Source organism: Serinus canaria, chromosome 3, assembly GCF_022539315.1.
Source record: "Serinus canaria isolate serCan28SL12 chromosome 3, serCan2020, whole genome shotgun sequence".
In the NCBI taxonomy this organism is placed as follows: domain Eukaryota; kingdom Metazoa; phylum Chordata; class Aves; order Passeriformes; family Fringillidae; genus Serinus; species Serinus canaria.
The window spans coordinates 39,406,735-39,427,553 of record NC_066316.1 but is presented as its reverse complement, the minus strand read 5'-3'; the positions used below and the strand labels follow the sequence as shown (position 1 = coordinate 39,427,553).

At 34.3% G+C, this 20,819-nt stretch overlaps 1 protein-coding gene across 1 annotated transcript in view; it reads right to left on the bottom strand.

Moving 5' to 3' along the window:
• The window catches only part of DNAH8 (dynein axonemal heavy chain 8), a 114,564-nt gene that overhangs the window by 89,344 nt on the left and 4,401 nt on the right, over positions 1-20,819 (bottom strand). The window contains exons 5-20 of the mRNA XM_050972390.1: positions 19,430-19,619; positions 18,907-19,070; positions 17,780-17,956; positions 17,316-17,429; positions 14,775-14,882; positions 12,457-12,558; positions 11,026-11,172; positions 9,902-10,099; positions 9,300-9,376; positions 8,751-8,850; positions 6,509-6,628; positions 5,665-5,800; positions 4,734-4,921; positions 3,735-3,815; positions 2,838-2,954; positions 254-373 (exon numbers count right to left, since the gene is read on the bottom strand). Coding sequence (XP_050828347.1) covers positions 254-373; positions 2,838-2,954; positions 3,735-3,815; positions 4,734-4,921; positions 5,665-5,800; positions 6,509-6,628; positions 8,751-8,850; positions 9,300-9,376; positions 9,902-10,099; positions 11,026-11,172; positions 12,457-12,558; positions 14,775-14,882; positions 17,316-17,429; positions 17,780-17,956; positions 18,907-19,070; positions 19,430-19,619 — 2,139 coding nt within the window. The remainder of the gene's footprint in view (positions 1-253; positions 374-2,837; positions 2,955-3,734; positions 3,816-4,733; positions 4,922-5,664; positions 5,801-6,508; positions 6,629-8,750; positions 8,851-9,299; positions 9,377-9,901; positions 10,100-11,025; positions 11,173-12,456; positions 12,559-14,774; positions 14,883-17,315; positions 17,430-17,779; positions 17,957-18,906; positions 19,071-19,429; positions 19,620-20,819) is intronic.

Below are 20,819 nucleotides of genomic sequence, written 5' to 3'. Positions count from 1 at the left end.
CTTCATACACAAGAAATCTCCTCTAAGTACAAAGCACTTAAGTAACATTATCTGTTACATACTACAGCTTAAGTATCTCAAATACCAAACAACCAATATATCTTCATATAAAATTTTTCAACCAAAATAATTTAATTACTAATAAAGATCTGTATTTCCACATAGAGAATTTTTTAGTTTTATTTTCATTTACCAAGACATTTTTTCTAACATGCTCTAAAATTCAAGTTGAAAGATGTAAAGTGGCACACACCTCATTTTCAGTCAACAGATCCTCTATTTTGATAGCACTATCTACTGGTAAGCTAACTAAAGAAGTTTTTGATATTTCTTTTAATATCGTACCAATCCGCACGTCATTTATAACATTCACCTAAAAAGAGAAAACCACATTAATACCATACATTTATCTTTAAAGCATAATGTATTCCATTTTATAGCACTCTAACAAGTAAAAAATGTATTGCAGAAAAATAAACGCAAGAATGTTACAGAGTAGAAAATTCTCCAAGTGAATAATAACAAGAGTTATGGTAATTCAAGGGTTATTTACAATTACTAGACTCCCAAAGAATCCTGGCTGGTTTAACTGCATTTTTAGGCAAACAGGCAGAAACAAAAAGTCAGAATCTGGATCATTCCTGTCATGCAAGGTACACTGCTTCTAGATTAAATAAAACAGACCAATCGAACAAGCTACATCAATATAATTGGATACTTGTTCATGATCTTACTGAGCACAAGTTTAGCAGCAAGGCAAGTGGGGGGTCTACTGTAAATTGCTTATGGTCCTTCTCCTTTTAGTCAACACAGTTTTTGCTGGGTTTTTGATCCTAAATTGCAGCATTATTAGTATACAGTCAACTACACTGAATTGTTTTTTGCCATGGCAGAATCCAAGTAAAAGTGACTTCTGTCACTTTTAGTGTGTTTTAAAAGTCCATGATTTAGTCTTTCATCTGAAGTAGTCTGTGTTTGTGATATTCCATCTTGTTTTTCACAATATACCTCATGCTTCCATTTCACATCACTTTTTTTCCTGTTTGACAATAATACCCCATTCACAGAAATCAAGAGTTGAACCAAGGTTAACTTTTTTAAATTGATATAGGTGGGAGAAGTAAAAAAACCTGCATACAACATCAAATTTACATTAAAAAATGGTTATTTTAGATATACTCAGGCTTACAAAACTGGTCATTTCTCACAAAGACAATCTTTTTCCAGCTTTGGGTTTCAGTGGCAAACAGAGTATTGCTCATAATTATGATTTTCTGCCATACATAAAAAGAACTAGATACACTGAACAGTGACTAACAGTCTCCTACCAAAGGAGACACAATTTGCAATATTTATAGAAAAGATAATAGTCACACAGTTTAACTACCGAGCCAGAAGGGCAATCTGACTGTCAAGCTAAAGTCTTGAGAAAAAACCAAGCCAATAGTGGTCCTCAAACATGTCAAATCTTAGAATCATAGGATACCAAGTTGAAAGAAGACTCCAAGGATCATCTCGTCCAACTTTTCTTGGCAAAAGTACAGCCTAGACAAGACACGCCAGCACCCTGTCCAGCTGAGTCTTAAAATTGTCCGGCACCACTTTCAGTGGGAGATTATTTCCGTGGCTGACTGTTCTCACTGCAAAAAATTTTCCTCTTGTGTCAAATTGGTAACTCTCTACAAGCAACTTATAGCCATTACCCCCCATCTTTTCCACATAAATCATTGTTAAAAGGGAGTCTCCATCTTCTTTGCAGCCAATCTTCAAATATTACACCATGATGATAAGGTCTCCCCCCTAAGCCTTCTTTACTCAAGGTTGAAAAAAGACATTTCTCCCAACTTTCAAGTCATTTGTCAGGCTTCCCAGTCCTTTGATCATTGTTGTGGCCCTTCTCTGAGCCCTCTTCAAATGTCTTCTGTATAACTGAATACAGTTCCAGGTTCAGCCTCACCAGCACCAAGTACAGGAGGATGGTGATTTGTTATCACTTCTTATTAATGAAACCAAACATCTTGCTGACTTTCTTTGCTGGAGCAGCACGCTGTTCACTCACACTGAACTTGTCATCCACAAGGATGCCCAGGTCAGGTAGATCTCAGCCTATGCTGCACTTCTGGATGATGTTTGCCCAGGTGCAAGACCTTACATTTGTTCTTGATGAACTTTGTAAGGTTCTTACTAGTCTACTCTTCATGCCTATTCTTTCTACTTTCCATTTAGCTTGGGGTCATCAGCAAACTTTATCAGGGTACACTTGATCCCATCATCCAGATTACTTATGTAGATATTAAATATGGAATCAAAACAATTCAGAAATTATGTGACGAATACCAAGAGAGTAAAAGAGCACAGAGCAGCATGCAGAGAACTGTGAGGAAAGAGCATAATCTCCTCCATTATTTTATGGGCTGCACAAAGAGGACTCAGTTTCACAACATGCCTGCTATGGATAGAATTAATGCTACAAAATTCTCCACTCAGCTGTTTTTACATGGAACTATCTTTTATGCAGTCATGGACAAGCACTCAAAGACATGCATTGACTCTGCAAATCAGAGTGAAAGCTGCAGAATCTGAGGACAAGAAGTGGAAATAGATTCTATTTTAAGGACAGAAGGAAAAATCAAATATATGATGGCAATAATAGGAGAGAATCATTGAGTGTATCCCTACTCCAAGAAAAAGAACGTATTTTAAAAAACAATAAAATTTGTATGTATGGTACATACATACAAAAATAAGTACAGATTATTTTTGAATATGAAATATAGCATCCTAGAAATAATTTCTGTAAGGTATTGGTTTTTTTTATATAGTGAGCAAATGTTTACCCTTCTCAAAAGCTGTCTATATGTATGCAGAATTTGATCAGCTTCTTGAAAGAAAGTTTCCAGCGTGACAGATGACCAAGTCAACATGGTAAGTCCTTGCCTCAACACAGCTTCCATCTAAGCATAAAGATATAATTTAATAGATTAAAAAAACCAAAAACAAAACCTCAAGAGAAAACAATTAATACAAGTTGTATTATTATATTTACTGACATTGCTTATAAAACAGAGTGCTGTGCAAGGGAGGTTACAAGTTTCCAATTAGAAAGGTCAAAGAAATTTACGCAGTCGAAAGAAACGGGAGGGTAGTGAATACTACAGCCTCAGGTTTTTCGTTTCTCACACTTCTGTCCAACTTTGTAGTTATACAAACTTCCACAAACTCTGCAACCTTTTAGTCTGACAACTTACAATCAAAATGGGAGGGTTACTTAAAGCATTCACATACATACACTTGTAAATGTCTGGCAAAACAAAATGGCTTGTGGGATAGACATCCTGCATCTCCAATAAAACTGTACTTTTGGTGTAGCATAAAACTCCATAGTGTAGCATTCTACACCACTAAAGAGACTCAATTTACAAAGTTAATAATTCTCTCTGAGCAAATTTCCATGTTAAAGCCAGAGATTTGTGGAGATAGATAGACCTCAAAGACTATATTTTTTGTTCTACTGGTCTTCTATTTCATAGGCACTAAGATTATTTGACCATAAAGCACAATATTTGGGAACTGTATGAAGGATCCAAAGAACAAATTTTTAGTCTTAAAGGTCTCAGAAAAATCCATTAAGCTCACAACATGCAGATCCACCTAAATATTTCAGAATTATAAATTATTATTGAGGTGTTTTAAGATCTTAAGAGGTACACTGAAGTGCATGCAGCAATACTAACCTTTTGCATTTTTGGTGTCATCAGATTTACAAACACATTTCGTGTTCCTTGACACAAATCTTCATAAGCTTGGATAACACCCTGTTGATTGTTAGAAAGGATAGCATCAAACAGAATATTTAAAGCATTTCTTTACTCAAGAAAACAATTTGTCATACAATCAAATCATCTGAAAAAAAGATATTGAAAGCTGCCCAATGCTGTATTTGAAAACAAGTGTAGAATTTTACACAGACATTACATACCTAGGAACATAATTTCTGGGATGTAATCAATTTGTATCATGCTGTAGAAGGAGGAATGAAAGCCACCTTTGTGTAACACTTTCTTAAGGCACAAAGCCAGAAAAAGAATGAACTTTCACTAGAACTAAAGACAGCTTGATCTTTAGTGACTGTAACTTGCAATATCCTCTTAATATTGAGTATCATATCCTTTAGATGCTTAAGTCAGGTATGAACTCAGTTTTAAAATATCCTCTTCTCTTATGCCATATGCACAGACACACACACAGAAGTCTTGTATGATGCACAAGATACAGGCTCCCCAAAATACAGGCTCTTGAAATAACACCATAACAGAGACTACAACAGGTATACAAGTGTAACTTCTCTTGCAGGTAACCTGCAAAATTCTCAAAATTCCAAACTAGACTAACTCCAATATTTCTTCTCAAAATCTCTAAAATCCTGCATTTTACTGATTTTCAGACTGTGAAAACTATTTGTATAGCTTAAATTATTTCATGACCGAAGTATACTTAGTGTGCCTTTGGGTATATGAAGTTTATGTTCTTATATTTAAGTATCTACTAGCCCACACAGGACTTATCAGGGGGTTTTCAAATGAGATTTTCTATGTTCACCTGTGCATTCTGCAAATTTACCTTAAACTACCTCTTACCCAGCTTTAATCTTTAGCTATAGAAAAAAATCCATGTTAAAACACATTCCCTTTTTAATTTTTTTGAACAGCAATCATGATACTTTTCAAGTTTACCTCTAACTGCAACTTGTTTGACTTCAATTTATCTTCTATTATTGCTAGTTTTAGTGCTTGCTCTGGTACTTCCAGACCCAACTTTAGCATACATTTAGTCTCTCGCACAATCTCTAGAATCTGGGGATCAAAATTAACCAGGAACTTCTCTGTTGTAGGATGACGCACAAATATCGTGGATTGTAAGACTGTAAAGACATTCAAGTATCAGTTTCAAACACAATAGACAAATCAGTTTCAAATTGTTTAAATTCTATAAATTATTATGAAATCCATATTTCTAATGTTACAATATAGTGATTAAGTATGTAGGGTTACTTGTGAAATAGCTTCATGTTGTTTTCAGTTAAAGAAAATACACAACCCACTTCCATCATATGAACTTTCTGCCTTTCTCTTCATAAACTAAACAAGCCTCAGATCCAGTCTTATTTGTGTCATAATTTTTCTCAGCCCAAGTTAAAAAATCATGAAATTAGTTCTCTAAGTACCAGAAAACACAATGCTTGACTATCAAACATTTCTAGGCCTTTAATAATAATATATAGGCATTTAATAATAATATATTTGTTCTTAGAGGGACTGGGGCAATACAACATTATAAATTATTATACTAGAAAAAGGAAACCGAGAAAGAATTATTAAATAGTACACATAGAGAATTTAAATACCAAAATCTGTGTCTTAAATATGTGTCACTAATGTTTAAAGTCATCTGTCAAACAGTGTACCAAATATGCAATCCTCTGCATCAAAACCCAGCATCAAGGTCAGTAAAGCACTGAGATTGTATTACTGAGTCTGATAATTGAATCATGATTTACTTGCACATGTTAAGGGTAAATGAGGCTTAAAAAAAAACTGATTTGATTTACATTAACTTACTATTCAACAACAATTTAAAGAAGCAAGTACATATTTAATTACTTACGATACTGTAATTGTGACATTTCCTTCATCCACGCATTATGATAGACTACCTCGAACTCCACCAATACATATGCAAGTTTGTTGTATGACTGAACAACTGCTTTACCTTCAGGACTTGCCAAGATATCTGAATGTTTCTGTTAAAACACAGTACATTCAATATCCAAAACCACCCATACCACTTGGGTTTTTCTCAATTTAACTATTGTCTATACATAGTGTAGGTTAATACCATTAATTGTACTGACAGAGTTCTTGAAAACTGTATCAAATATTTATGGTTCAAATTTACAGGGCAATAAAGTCAGTAAGAACTTGTAAGGAATAAATACTAAATATTTAACATCAGTAAAAGCAATTACTTTAATATACTGTCATAGACACCTGCAATTCACAGTAAAATGGATACTCAGTTTTACTCAAAACTGAATAAGTGAAAATTTATTGTAAAAGTTTCCTATTTTAATCAGTAATGATATTTATGTCTGTTTTCCTTGGAACAGATTTAGATTACCATTATTCACATCCAAGGGAAACAGGAAAGTGAAAACCTCTCTCAAATAGAAGTTAACTTGGCATGAGACCCTAGATGCTTTGTAGGAGAATCACTCAAACATTTCAAGAATTCTTCAAGGTTATTTTCAACTGAAATAGTCTTGTCTGTTCTATTCCAACACTACATCTTGGATCTACAAGGCTTACTGCAGAGCAGTATAAGCACACAAAGAAAAATTTTCCTTAACATATACCAAGTGATGCAATCATAACCAGAAATTTTATGATTACCCTACTGAAGGCAGTTCACGGTTACACAAAACACCTAATTTTTAAACACATCAACTTACATGGAAATAGGTGATTGGTTCATTTACCCTTCTGAAGAGCTGTCTCACCCACAGTATCTTTCCTGCAATAGGTGGCATGTTTCGAGCCAGAGGAGGGTCAGCTTTCTGGGTTTGGTAAAGCTATAGCAAGAACAGTATCATTAAACAGATGTATTTTAAAAATCTATTCAAATGCTAAACTTTCTTCTCTGGTAGCACAATTTCTTCCTCCTCCCAAACAGATTAAATTTGCATGGAGTCACACAACAGCCCATGGAGAGAAAAATGTATTTCTTCCCTGACTTGCTACCCTTCAAGGATGCACGCACATTAACGCTGGTACCTCTCCTGTCTCCATTATCTCACACTGTTTCTCAGCTGTGCTCACTTATGACAGAAACCTGAGTACACCAAAAGGTATTGTGAACCCTGGGGCAGAGCAGCCAGTACTCAGGATCAAGTCTGACACCTGACTTTGAAGCCATCTGTTGTGAAAGCAAGATGTTTAAGGAAGTGGTGTCAGGAGAACCCGTGTGGGGCTCTTCCTCCTTTGCTTGGAACTGGCCTCAAGAGAGTCCCAAGCTAGATAGTTAACTGAGAGCTTTTTCCTGAATAGAAACATCAACACTGTTCTTCAGACACACATATCTGAGTATTAGATAATATTTCAGGATTTGAACTTAATTATTCTTGTGGGTCCCTTCAAAATCACAATAATTTAGCATTCTAGGATATGCACTTTTCTACTAACTCGTAAGCAAAATGCATGTAGATACTCCTGGATACACAGCCCATGCTTTTATCTGTGCCCAAGATGAAAGAAGAATGTCTCCTGCTCAGTGAATGGCTGCATTAAAACAAAATAAAAAGCCTAAATTTATACTGTACAAAATTTGCAATGGCAAAGTATTCAATCACCTTAGAACAAGCACTGCAGTAAGAGCAACATTTTATTAGAAATAACTTGCTTGACAAAGATAAAAGGCAATTTAGTAATATCAACTAAATAGTTAAAACTAGTCAACAGAATCAAGATGTGTTCTTTGACAGAAAAAAGGAGTATTTGGAGCCACCCAACTTTAGGCATGTGAACTCAGACTGCGATGACACAACTCTTCACTATTAGCTCTACCTCATCTCTGGTGGCCCCAACCAAAGAAATCCAAGTAGCTTCTCAACGACCTCGAGAGGAATTTACCTGGATGAAACCCTCTCAGTAAATGTACCTATCATTTTTTTGTCTAGGAAAAAACAACTAAGGGTGGGCTACATGATTTTTAAGCAAGCAGGGCTGCTAAAAATCTGTTCCTCTAGTTAAGGCAGTAATTAGGGGTTATGGGATTGTTTTATACAGTGTATAGGTAGGGAAAGGACACTGTAAAGAGTGGTTCAGCACAGCTTTGCTAGGCTACAGTTTTACGTCACTGTTTGGAGGAAAAATTTTCTAATAACTGCAGAGTTTATAGATATTGGCTCCTTGTGCAAACTACTGTCATCGATCTTATGAAATATAGACATCTCAAAAAACCTTTTTCAACAATACAGTTTTCCAGATTCTCTTTATATTCATTGAAGAAAAATGGTAATTTGGAGGGAATTTTTTAAATCTTCAGGACACTATATAAAATCGATCAGATCAACTCACTCTAGAGTAATTCTTTCTTTCTTTCTTTAGTATAAAGGGAGTTTGGACATCAAGCTCTGTTGCAGATGTTTATTTTATGGACAAAGTAATAGTCTACAGTCAAGTGATATGAGCAGTAGCCAGAACTTAATTCTCATTATACTTCACTCAGGGTGCACTACAAAAATAATGAAAAATTACTTCGTAATGAAGATAAATGCAATTCACCTATATTTTACATGTATTTTATGCTGCCACGGCAATTGATAATACCTACGTATAAATGCAAATTAACTGCAGAAACCTCATTTAATAAAAAAAAAATCCAAAAGCTACAAGCAAGAAATGTACACAGCCAGTAAAGAACACACTTCTTTAAATTTAAATTATGAAGTAATAACAGAAAACATTTTGGTTTATAAAGTAAAATTGGGATGACAAATTTGCCTTCAAGAGCAGTTGTGCATAATGTGCTGCCTACTCACTAAGGCCTGTTTTCTGTAACAGGAAAACAGAAGTAGGATAAATTGAGAATTGGGAGTAAATTAGTGAAAGAGGCAGAAAAAAAATTATTCATATTAAAATGCTTGCTCCTATTTTAACATGATGTTTACAACTTACTGGAAAGAAATTAAATACCTGTTTAGTAGCTTCGAGTTCTGCTACATAATGTTGAAGAATACAACTAACTGTATGTGCTGTTTCTTCTTGAAGGCATGGCATATTCAGACTTTGAAACCTGTATTAAAAATTGGTACCCAAATTGACATTTCTAAAATAATAACTGTTTTAATTTATTTTGGGATATATGAACATTACATAAAGTGAAATAAGCAAAAATATAGGAAATTATTTTTAATCTGGAAAACTTTTTTCTTTGAGGAAGTTTAAACAAGTTGAAAATTTCTGCTGTGGTGGGTATTTTGGTAGTTGTTGCTTAGTATATTTTAGGCTTTTCCTTTGGTATCTTCTTGTATATAATAATATTCTAATTAAATTAAGAAAAAGAATATATTGATTCCCATAAGAAAGATAAAACATATTTTAACATGATTATATGGTTCAGAATATCAGTAATGAAAAATTCTCAATTAGGCCCTTTGTTTTAAAATTTGCTGGGCTCTTTCAATTGTGATAATCTGTAATTTCAAGTTACTTTAAAATATTTTAAAACATAGTTGCCAATACCTTTGAAGTAACTGAAGTGAATTCTGTGAAGACAAAATTTTCCGAAAACAGGTGCGCATAAAATTCTGTAGCTGTGTCTAAAGAATACAAAATTCAGTGTGGGTTTTCAGGTACTTTGATGATACTTTCTTAACATAGTAGCATTTGAAATTGTCACTTAAAGCACACTTACAGCATAAAATAGCAATCTTCATCAGGCCATGCTTAATATAATTATTAAATAGCCAGCTTCAGTCAAATAATCTCTAAAATGTCATACAATTCTATGAAATAAACAAATTAGTTGCAAATTTATTCTGCCTAAAATTTGACCACATTTCTTCAGGCTAATAAATGACTTTCACATAGCTCATTCTCTCAGGTCTCACAATTTTAGTCATTTTGGCCACAGAATGAAAATCATCCTTGAGCACTGTTTGATATATTTTGCACATTCCTTTGAAAGAAGGAGAAGGAATGGAAAAAACCTCCTTCCAGACAAACACAAACTCCATACTGTTTAGAAGAACAATGTAGCCTACTCACAATCCAATGTCCCACTGACAATCAGTTCCATAAATTCTCTCCCAAGTAAGTTATAACTAAGTCAAAATATTACTCACCTCTAAACGTTCAACTTCTGTCTTGAATTTCACAAAATCCACATCAAATTCTGTTACATGTGGATCAAGGGTGTCATATGGTTTCTTTTGAAAAATGTGGTAGATATTTTTGAATTTTACTGCCATAAGATCTATACCTTCAATTGCACACTGAGTTAGTGCATTAAAATTCTGTTCTATGGATATCATTTCCATTATCTGAAATAAAGATATTATATTCATGCTCATAATGAATTCTTTGTTATTTCCTCTATAAAATAAAACCTGAGCAAAATAAAATATTCAACAGCCACTCCTCTAGCTACTGTATTCACAAATGTGTTGTTTCTGAGTCAAGTATCTTCAATAATTGAAGCATGGTTAATTCAGTTTTCAACACCAGTTGTCACCACAAATCAACACAAAGTAAAATAATCATTGCTTTCCTTAATGATAAAGAGGGGTTTTTTATGTTTTACTGCTAGATCAAATAGAATAATATGGAAAAGGAGTTAAAACATGGCATACTTATAACAAAAAGATATATCAAAGAATAGAAAACCACAACCCGACAGATTGGTATGTATATGGAGTGATTAAAAAGTACATCAAAGACTCACAGAATTCCTACCTTCTGATGATTATCATCTTATCCCTTGTCTGACCTTAATCTGAACCAAGAAGCACCTACTACCTTTTCCACTCAAGAATGTTAGTTTAAAACCCCTTCACTGCATTACCAAGCTAAATGTTGAGATGACACCAAGCAGCAGAATCATCTGAAGAATTGTGCTTGGCAGTAAACATGAGTTTTTAAAGTAATTTAAAAAAAAACCCAAAGTGTGTTACTTTTCACATAATTTTTAACCTCTTAAAATAATGATCTGAATCTAGATCAGGTTATTTCCCTCCACACTAAAAGAGATAAATTGACAAGTTGAGAAGGCAATTGTGAGGTAATAGCATCAATCATTGGGATGACACTCTGTAGAAGTGCCTAAATTCTCTCAACAGAGAGAGTTACAGACTCCTTTAAAGGATGATTAAGAGAATGTATGTTGGCAAGCATCCAACATAAACTTGTAAACTGTTCTTTGGAGAGATGCTTCTTCTTTGCTAATAACAACAGCACCCAATCTACTCACTTTTTCTAATCTCCTACAAAAAGCTTCAGATTTCCCAAAAATGTACACTTCTGATACTTCCAATGTCCTTTCTTCTAGATTTTTCGAAGTCTCTTCCCTAGCTTCATGGAAGCATTTCTGATATTCTCTCAACAGATATATGCATTCCTAAAAAGTGAAGGAAAAAACCCCATATTCATTATGCTATGCTTATGAGTGAGGGACTAGAGTACTCAAACCTACTGACATTCCAAAGCCATTAGTTATCACTTAATCTGGTTTCAGTCAACAGGAAACAACAACTTAAACACAGTGGTGTATTTAAGAAAGTGTTTGCAATATATGAACGAATATACAGTAGTAGAGCACAGTGAACCAGAGAGTGGTGGTGAATGGTGGTGCGTCCAGTTGGCAGCCACTCTGGTGTCCCCAGGGATCAGTGTTGAGCCCAGTCTTGTTTAATATCTCCACTGATGATCTGGATATAGGGACTGAGTCCACCATCAGCCAATTTGCAGGTGTGGGTGTCAGTATCAATCTGCTGGAGGGCTCTGCAGAGGAACCTGGACAGGCTGGATAAATGGGCTGAATCCAGAAAATTGGTGTTTTACAAGACCAAGTGCTGTGTCCTGCACTTTGGTCACAATAACCCCCTGCAACAGTGCAGGATGGGGACAGAGGGGCTGGACAGTGGCCAGGCAGAAAGGGACCTGGGGGTACTGGTTGATGGCAGACTGAATATGAGCCAGCAGTGTGCTCACACAGCCAAGAAGGTCAGCGTCATCCTGGCCTCTATGAGAAACAGTGTGGTCAGTGGGACTAGGGTAGTGATTCTTCCTCTGTATTCTATGCCTTTTGGGGAAGAGTGGAACTCAGTAACTGAGATCCAGAAAAGGAGAAGGTGGAAATGAAGTAAACATTGGCAACCAGTATTCCCACAGCTGCACATATTTCGCCATAGCATATTGCACTCACTTAATTTGTTCTTAATAGGTCACCATCAGATGAAGAAGAGGAAGACTATCCTAACACTGACTTTGGATGGTATGCCAAGGACATCTTGTATGGAGAGGAACTACTGTAGCAAAGTCAGGGTCTATTCAAACACCAGGTATTCCAGTGTAGAGGAAGATGGTACCATATCAGAGCTATACCCTCCTCCATAGCCCCTCTTCCTCAAGATGGAAAAATGTGAAATATTAATTCCTTGATTACACATAAAGCAAAGATGCCAATTCCAAGGTCAGTGACAGACCACATTGATAAAGATGAAGATATTGTAATTGCTGCAATGCCCATGGACTATGAGTTGGGAAAACTTTCAAAGCATCATGAAATAAAAAAGCCAAGAGGTGTGAAGCACTTGATACATATTGATATGGACTTCCTTATGATTATCAACTGGTAATCAATAGGCTTGACATGCAAATAATAAAATGCCAAAATACAAACAGTGATTTTCCCAATGACTACTGGTGTCTCCTGATCCCAGAGTCGATTCAAGCCAGCATCTGTAATGTATGCTTTACATGTTGTGACCATTTGGTTTGTAACCTAGGACAGACAAATGAAAAAAGTTTAACAGTAATTTTAAGCTTAACAGCAAATTTTCTTGTTTCACAAAATCTTATAAAATTCTTATATACATGCGTCAATCAGATTTGGAATAAATTTCACATGTGGCTAAAGAAATATATGCAGTATATACAACAAACACCCTATAAAAACTCTGAGAACACTCCCAGAAGTATATGTAAGTCCCAGGACATATTTTTAAGTCCTATATTTTCAGCAATATATAAACACAGACTGTCATCAATCAAAATTCAAGAATAAAAAGAATTTATTGAGTTCCAGGTGTTCTTCACTTACATTTTTGTCTTTACACTTGCAGCACTTATTTAAGGACTGCTCTTAAAGAATTTTGTATCCTAGCAGTATGGCTTTACCTTGATTTCCTGTAGCTATAAAAAGGAAAAAAAAATCCTTCTACTTCTCAACCACAAAAATCCAAATTTGGTCATGACAGAAGGAGAGAGAGGAGTATGTGCGGATACAGAAAACATACCATAGAGAACAGCTACAGGCAGACAATTTTTTTGTCTATTAAATAATATGAATAATTCAAAACAATTCTCCTGATGGTGTTTGGGTTTTGCCTTTTTTCTTTTATATGTTCTCTGTATTCTTCGCACATATATTTGTAACTCTGTCACCTATTGTATTAGCAGCTAGTTTTTCAGTACTTTTCCATGGCCTTTCCCTAAGCAGAGAGACAAAACAAATTCCAGAGCTTCAAGCCCTGGGAGGTACAAGGCCCTAGTATTATCTTGGTTCTACGTGGGAACCAAAGCCCAGAACAACTCTTCAAGATGCATTCTCCTGGACAAAGCACAACTAGGGCTGAAGGGGGGGCTCCAGAGAAGGGGCTTGACCTGGAAGAAAGACCACCTGACTACTTGTACTCCTAACTGGTGCCTTTTATCAATTATGCTACTTTCCTAAAACCTATAAATGTGTACTCATGCCTTGTAGGGGTAGGCTTTTGTGGACATTTTTTCATAACTGCCCCTGAAGGCTTCATTAAAGATCCTTTTTTATATTACTGCCTTACTAAAATTATCTTGAGTTTCATTTCCGGATTGGAAAAAAGGCAACACTGACATGAGGCTACTGTAAAGCAGGTCTTAAGTACTACTAACTGAAAAAAGACTGGAAATTGCCAAAGGCAGCTCAAACTTTAAGAAAATTACTGATGAAGTTGGAGATAGGACTACCAGTGTCACTTCTGATGATCATTAAGCGGAAACAAACAGTAAATAGGGACCTTAAACCACTGGATTAAAAATACAGATTTTTTCCTTGCTATTTCAAGCATAGCTTCATGTAACTGGTTTGTTATTAGCTTCTGTACTGAAATACTCACTCCCTTAAACCATTAAATAATAGACAGTAGCAAGAGTCAATATACAAATGTACCAAGACCCATTATAGGACAGGTAATATATACTGGATGTGATACATAGAAAACAGCCACAGCCATGAATAGATACAGATTCAAAAGAGCACATACTTCTTAATATCCTAGTTCAAATTGAAATGTAACAAAATTTTATGCTGAACCCTGTGGTGTAAAGAAACAAAAAATGTGTGTCTGTGTAATGAGGGTATACTGCGAATTTCCCCTGAATGCTTACTGCAAGTGTGTGGTTTAGTTAGGAAGGATTTCTCTTCTAGAAAACCATTGTACAAACCATCTTTGCATGCAGTGAATACCTGGATTCTGCAAAAGACATTGGTATAAATGCAGAGCCAGTATTAATTTCACTTTAAGGAGGGAAAGTTTATGATCTGAAATTCAATTAACTTTTCAAGTATGACTTGATTCATAAAACAGGAACTTTTTATCTTTCTCACTTTTTGGACGAACAGCCTAGTCAGGTTGATGGCCATCTGCCATTAGGTCATCCAGGCTGAGAGAAAAATAGCCTTTGCAGATTTTGTGACTTAGGAAACAACTGATCAGATTAATTAGGAATATAAAAAAATTAACACTGATGAACCAAAAATAAACAAAGCTCCTTTCAGAAGAGAAATCTGCAATCCAAGTTTAATCCTCTCGTGATCAACAGAGTTCTCTTCCTTTCCCTTACAGAATCCCACTATTTACTACCATTTTTAAACTAATGCTGTACTGATTTAAACAAATTTTTGTTTCTTCTGAAAAGTCACACAATTTTTGTAATTACTATTTTGTTTCATATACTTACCTTTATAAGTAATGATGTAATTCTCTCAGAAGTATTGTAATATTTTGAAACACGGTGAATCATTTGTACAGCCTTTATCAAGTATGGTATTCCCTGTGTCATTAATACCTCAAAGCAAAGTTTCAAGAAAAAAATTACTTTCTATTCTTAGCAACTATATTTCCATTCTATTGACAACTTCTGAATTACGTATTTTCCTAAGCCACATGAATCAATCTTTAAATGTCATGGCATCTTTCCAAAACTTTTCTTATTAAAAAAGACTAACCATGCTCAATGAGATTTCAAATATCTCAACTAATAGGAACAATAAATGGCTAAGTTTGATCATTGGCTAAGAAATCAGATTAAAGATGTTACAAGATAAAATAATTTTAATATCCTATTTTGATGAACATAATTGAACACTGATTCAAAGTGTAAAGGTTGCATTTTTTGTTGCAATAGGAAGTATTTTTCTGCCAGCAATTTTATGTCATGGTTGCTTTTGTTTTCCTTCAGGTAAGGCTGCTAATGTACTTTCATTGTGATAACAATCTTTACATAAAATGTTTTATTCAGACACTTCAGAAAACTCATTAAATAATTGTCACAAGGTAAGTTTCATTAAAAAATGCCTAATTCCTTCAAGCATATCAAACATCTAAATTTTTCACATATTTTGTGAAATCAATGTTCACATTGTTAAAATCATACAGTGGCATTACAAATACTCAGTAGCTCAAACACTTCCAAAGTATTTTGGAGGGGAAAAAAACCCAAAACAAAACAAAAGACCAAACATTGTAATTCATTAACATTATCAGGAACTTGTCAAAGTTGCAATTCAGAACATCAATAAATTTGGGCTGTCACCCTTCAACGGAGAAGCCAAGCTCCTGTAATTAAATTTGAGTTGCAAACTCAAATGCATACTGTGAATAAGACATAGAAGGCATTTGCATTTAGCAAGAGTGTGAAATAAATACTATATAGTATAAAAAAACCCCATCTTTGTCCATAGTGTTCACCACCAACACCGCTCCTGAAATGGAATCATGAGATTCTGAGTCTATAGGTTTTCTTTTTCAATCCTTGACAGAAAATAAAACCCTGAATACTGGACTGTGTAGAATTTTCTCTGATTTAAAGCCTCAAGCTAAATGCTCAGTCTGAATTTTCATATATTAACCTACTTCAGCACAAGTGTTCACTGTGTGATACTGCATACACTAAATACCATATTTTATGCACACAGCAAATATCATCATAAATCCACACATATTCCTTATTCCATTCCTTATTCACTAATATATGAAAGAGTTGTCCATACCAGATACGAAACGCAACTCTGCACAGAATGAAGGTCTGTTTAAAACAAGATATATTAAGCTTGGAAATCATTATTCTTAAGCCCATTATCACAGAAAATCTTATCTAAATTAACTTGATCTCAGGAACATGGTTAAACAGAAAATCACATGCATCCAATCTGTTCCAGACTAAACAAAGAACTCTAATTAACTATCCTGTATTAGTAAAATTATGAACTCTTAAACGGGTTTACACCCACTAATGTCTGTCTTTGTTTGTGATACAAAAAACTTTATAACACCTATGAAATAGTTCATTATTATGGCCTGGTACCTGGCACCCTCTTGTGATACCTTGAAGAACTGAAGATAAACAGCTCAGTGACACTGCTTATCATATTTGCTTCTTATAATATTCCATGCAATATGAGCTCCATGTCATATATTATCAAAGTCCTTTTGCTTGCCCTCAATTACAATCTTGTAGTAGGATCCTAAGCTGCCAGAGATTCAAAAGAAATGCAGCACTTCCTGACAGAGGGCTGGAGGCATATCGGACCAAAACATGAAGGACTCAAAAACAAAGGAGAATGAGCACCATTTTTCTAGGGCATTTATTCCTTTCATTCTATTCTGCAATACACCTGTTATAACAATTCATAGTTATTATACCAAATAACTAATATCTTTAATTAGTGTCTAATTACCACTGAATGGTGTACCTGGGCAACCAATTGTCTAAATTCTGACTGGCAGGTACTTCTGCAAATTGAAGCAAATAATACTGTATTCTATATTTAAAAAAAAGTTTTGCCCATTTAGGATTTATAAAGGTTTCATTATTTTCTATATAACTGAAATTTTGGTACTTTGGTTACAGTTATGTGATCATTGGCACATAGGGCATTTTCAGGGGAAGGCATATTTAGAGATTTTTGCATTATAAAATATGTAGCTGGTTTAATTGCTTTTAAAAATAATACCAGGACTGACTTATTAGACAATTATATGTACTTATGCTTATTACTAAACACATATTTTCAAAATACTATATTTTATTAAATAGGTCATAAAATAATGCTTCAACATTTAGGTTGACAAGATTTTAGAAAAAAATCAGGAAAACTAGAAATATAAATTAGAAAAAATTACTTTTAAGTAAATATAAGAAAAGGAAACTTAATTTTACTCTAGGATTTTAATGCAAATACCTAAACTATGCATAAAGAATGGTGAAAGGCATACTTACAACATCAGTGGTATAAAGGGGCTGACAAACTTTTTCAAGTGTGCTTAGGTATCTCACATTATCCTTTGATTCATTTGCTGCATCTGTGATCTTGCCATCTAATTCTTGCCATGACTAGTGGGAAAAGAGTGCCATGAAAAACTTCATACATAGTGAACTACTTAACTTGCACTCACTTGCCAGAAGCAAATTCGTAAATGAATTTTTAAGAGGCATTGCCAAAGCAGGCAATAAAAGTTAACTTATTGTATTTATTGCACATATAATGTATTTTATGTTCATTTCTGGCTGCATCCCTGAAATGTCTTTTTCTTTGTCTTGATACATTCAGCACACCTGCAGCACATCTAAATTTTCCTCTTCTAATTCTCCCTGGCAAATCTCTCTCAGATGAAATAAAAACTGATAAACAAACAATAACCTTTATAGTAAAAAAACAGCAAAAACAAGAAAAGAATTATTACCTTTAGTATTTTAGAGTGTGCAACTTTCAGAACATTGATAACAGCTTTACAGTTTTGTCCTTTGATCTGTTCAATAATAAAGTTCAATTTAGCAGACATGTATTTCCAGTTCTCCAGTTCCATCAGTGGACCTGAATCCTTAGCTTCTCTCCTTAGCTGTTTGCTCTCAGTCAGGACCTGCAACCCAATTGAAAAAAAAAAAAAGAAATCAAATGCCTACTACAGGAAATAGACAAGTCATTATAGAGAAGAAATGCTCTTGAGGAAACTCACTTAGAAAAGAACAAGCTTGCAGTTACTGACACATGAAAATGGCTCCCGTTTGGCAAAGCTTTCTAAATCTGAATTGCACTTAATCATATTTTTAAACTGAAATTAGGGCAATTAATACAAATTGCTGTCATACCCTGGGTGAATTCAGATAAGCCTTTAACCAGAATCTGTGGATGAAATGCACCAAACGTAATTCCACTTATCCAGAGCTTCAAAAACTAGTTTAATAAAAGTATCAGATATCAGTCATAAATTTATCCATTTGTATGTTGATAAATGTGCAGACAGCTCTTTTTACATGTCTTTAACATTTTTATTCTTTTGAGCTAAACACACTAACTCTAGTACTCTGCGAGTATGTCCCTGCCTACACAGATTCATATTTTGACGAAGGATTCTCTCTTTTTCATGGAAGTTTCAGATTTGGGTAACTGAGACCTTACCATGCAAGACATACACAGGATAAAATACGCCCTGCTGGGCCTGCTCAAAAATCTTTCTAAGAGCAGTACTTCCCACCATAAGTGGCAGCAGAAACTTAACAGGTAATGTACAGTCAGGTATGCGCTCTATATACATATGTGGTCCTCATCAGTGTTATTAGTCCTGCAACTTTGCTCTCTTCTCACTATTTGTGCATTAGTGTTCAGAAACTCTTATTCTCACTAGACTGTAAATTCCTAGGCATAAGGACTACATACTTAACTTCCCTTGTGCATAGAAGCAGAGTGCTTCTCTTAATTTGGGTGGAGATGCAGCTGAAGCCTTTGGCAAACTTCAGGCAAGTCTCACATATAATTTATAAATATTCATCCATATTCCTGCTGAATTGATGTGTTAAAACAGCAACTTACATGTTCAATTTGTTTATACCATATCATAAGTACTTCCTCTAGCTGGTTAACTGTGTCATGACTGTCAGCAGCTGCAGTTATTTTATCAAAGGTCTGGAGTTCAGAAAAATTAATGTGATCTACTTTTTTCAACTCAACTGTTCCTTCAATGCAAGCTGCAGCACCTGAGAAAAAGACAATTACAATATCAAAGCAGTTAAGACTTTAAAATAAATTTACACCAGTCAAAGCAATTTAAATTTGAAAATATACATCTGCAGCCAGTGTTGTTTTGATATAATAGCAATTTACTGCACTCACATAAAGCAGAAATATCTGATTTTAAAAGCACTAGTATTCCTTAAAAGCAATGTGTCCCTATTTGCTTAAGAAAATAATCCACCCATGTAAATATTATGCAAGTAATAGATAATTTTATTTTTCCTTGCAGAATGTGAGAAGTTCCTTATCTACGCACTACTGCCTTTAAATAGAAATCCTTAAGCAGAATTCCTCTAGTTTGTTTCCTAAATGCAAAGCTTACCTCCTAAAAATGAAATGTATTTCTTAATCGTTTCCACAAATTTCTGCTTGTGTTTTGTATCCTCTTTGGACTGACCTAAATCACCCCAATTACTTGTTTCAAGGATAGCAGGTAGAAAAACCTTTTCTATTACATCTTTAATACCAGGTAAGAGTCCATCAGTGGCATCCAAAACACCAAAGGAAATTTCCTGCCATGTAAAAATATTATTGTTATCAAAGCAGTAACTTACACTAGAAACAGTATTATTAGTTCTATGTATTTTTATAAAAGCACTCCAATATGCCAAATAAAACTTTAATTTAAGGGGAGAAAATCATTATATTACACACCTACATTGTGCCTGTAAGATAGTACTTGATAAAAAGGGAAGTCAATAATTATTTAATACAGTTTTAAAAAGCTGTTTAGTTATGCTTTTGTTACATCAGTTATTTGTCTAGCACACAGAGTTTGGAAATTTTGAAATGGTAGAAAAATGCCCTCACCCACAATTAGGTACTAATTCATGAATTGCAAGTAGCAAAAATCTCTCTGAATGTCCTTATCTGAAATTATATAAGAAGCAATTATCTGACTAAATATATATTATTTTGAATCAAGTTAAATTTTTACCTACTCTCCAAAACAAAACTTTACAAGGTCTGACAATTTCTAATATTCTACTAATCAAAATGCCCTTAAAATAAACAAGTATTAATGTACATCATGTAACAAACTTCTTAAAACATAAATTTCCTTCCTTATCCCTTCAGCATTTGGAATTATTTGGGAAGATATTTGATGGAAAAATGATATCTGTGACCAATACTGAGGCTCTTGATAAAGACAGAACTTGTATCTTACTTCTGATAGTGTTTTTTCTCCTTCACCTTCTTGGGTCTCAAAAGCAAGAGAGTATTTTAATATGAAATATAAAGCACGTAAACTAATAATGGATTTTCTGTCTGAATAATTTGAAATAATACTAATTGCAAGATACATATGTGAAACTATTCATTATCAATTTACAGTCCCTTAAGCACTGCCCAAATACTAAGATATGTAGGTATGAATAATAATGAAGCCCACACTTATCTAAGAATTTGTCTTGTAAAGCAGAAAATCTCATGCTACATGATTTACACAGGATAAATGTTTACTTTGTAAACATTTTTATTTATCAAAACACATAAAAAGGTACAGGTAAACTTTTTGTCTCTTGGTATATGCAATAAAGTCTTCTCAGTGTTTCCTTGTAGCTTAGGGATTTTAATCACAATTAAAATATACTTAGCAGCTTTGACCGCTTGAAAAATACCAAGGAGAATGAGAAATTAATGTTTATTTCTTTAACAAGAATCCTGTAAGACACTAAATTCACATTCACTTCAGTATTTGCTAAAGCAAT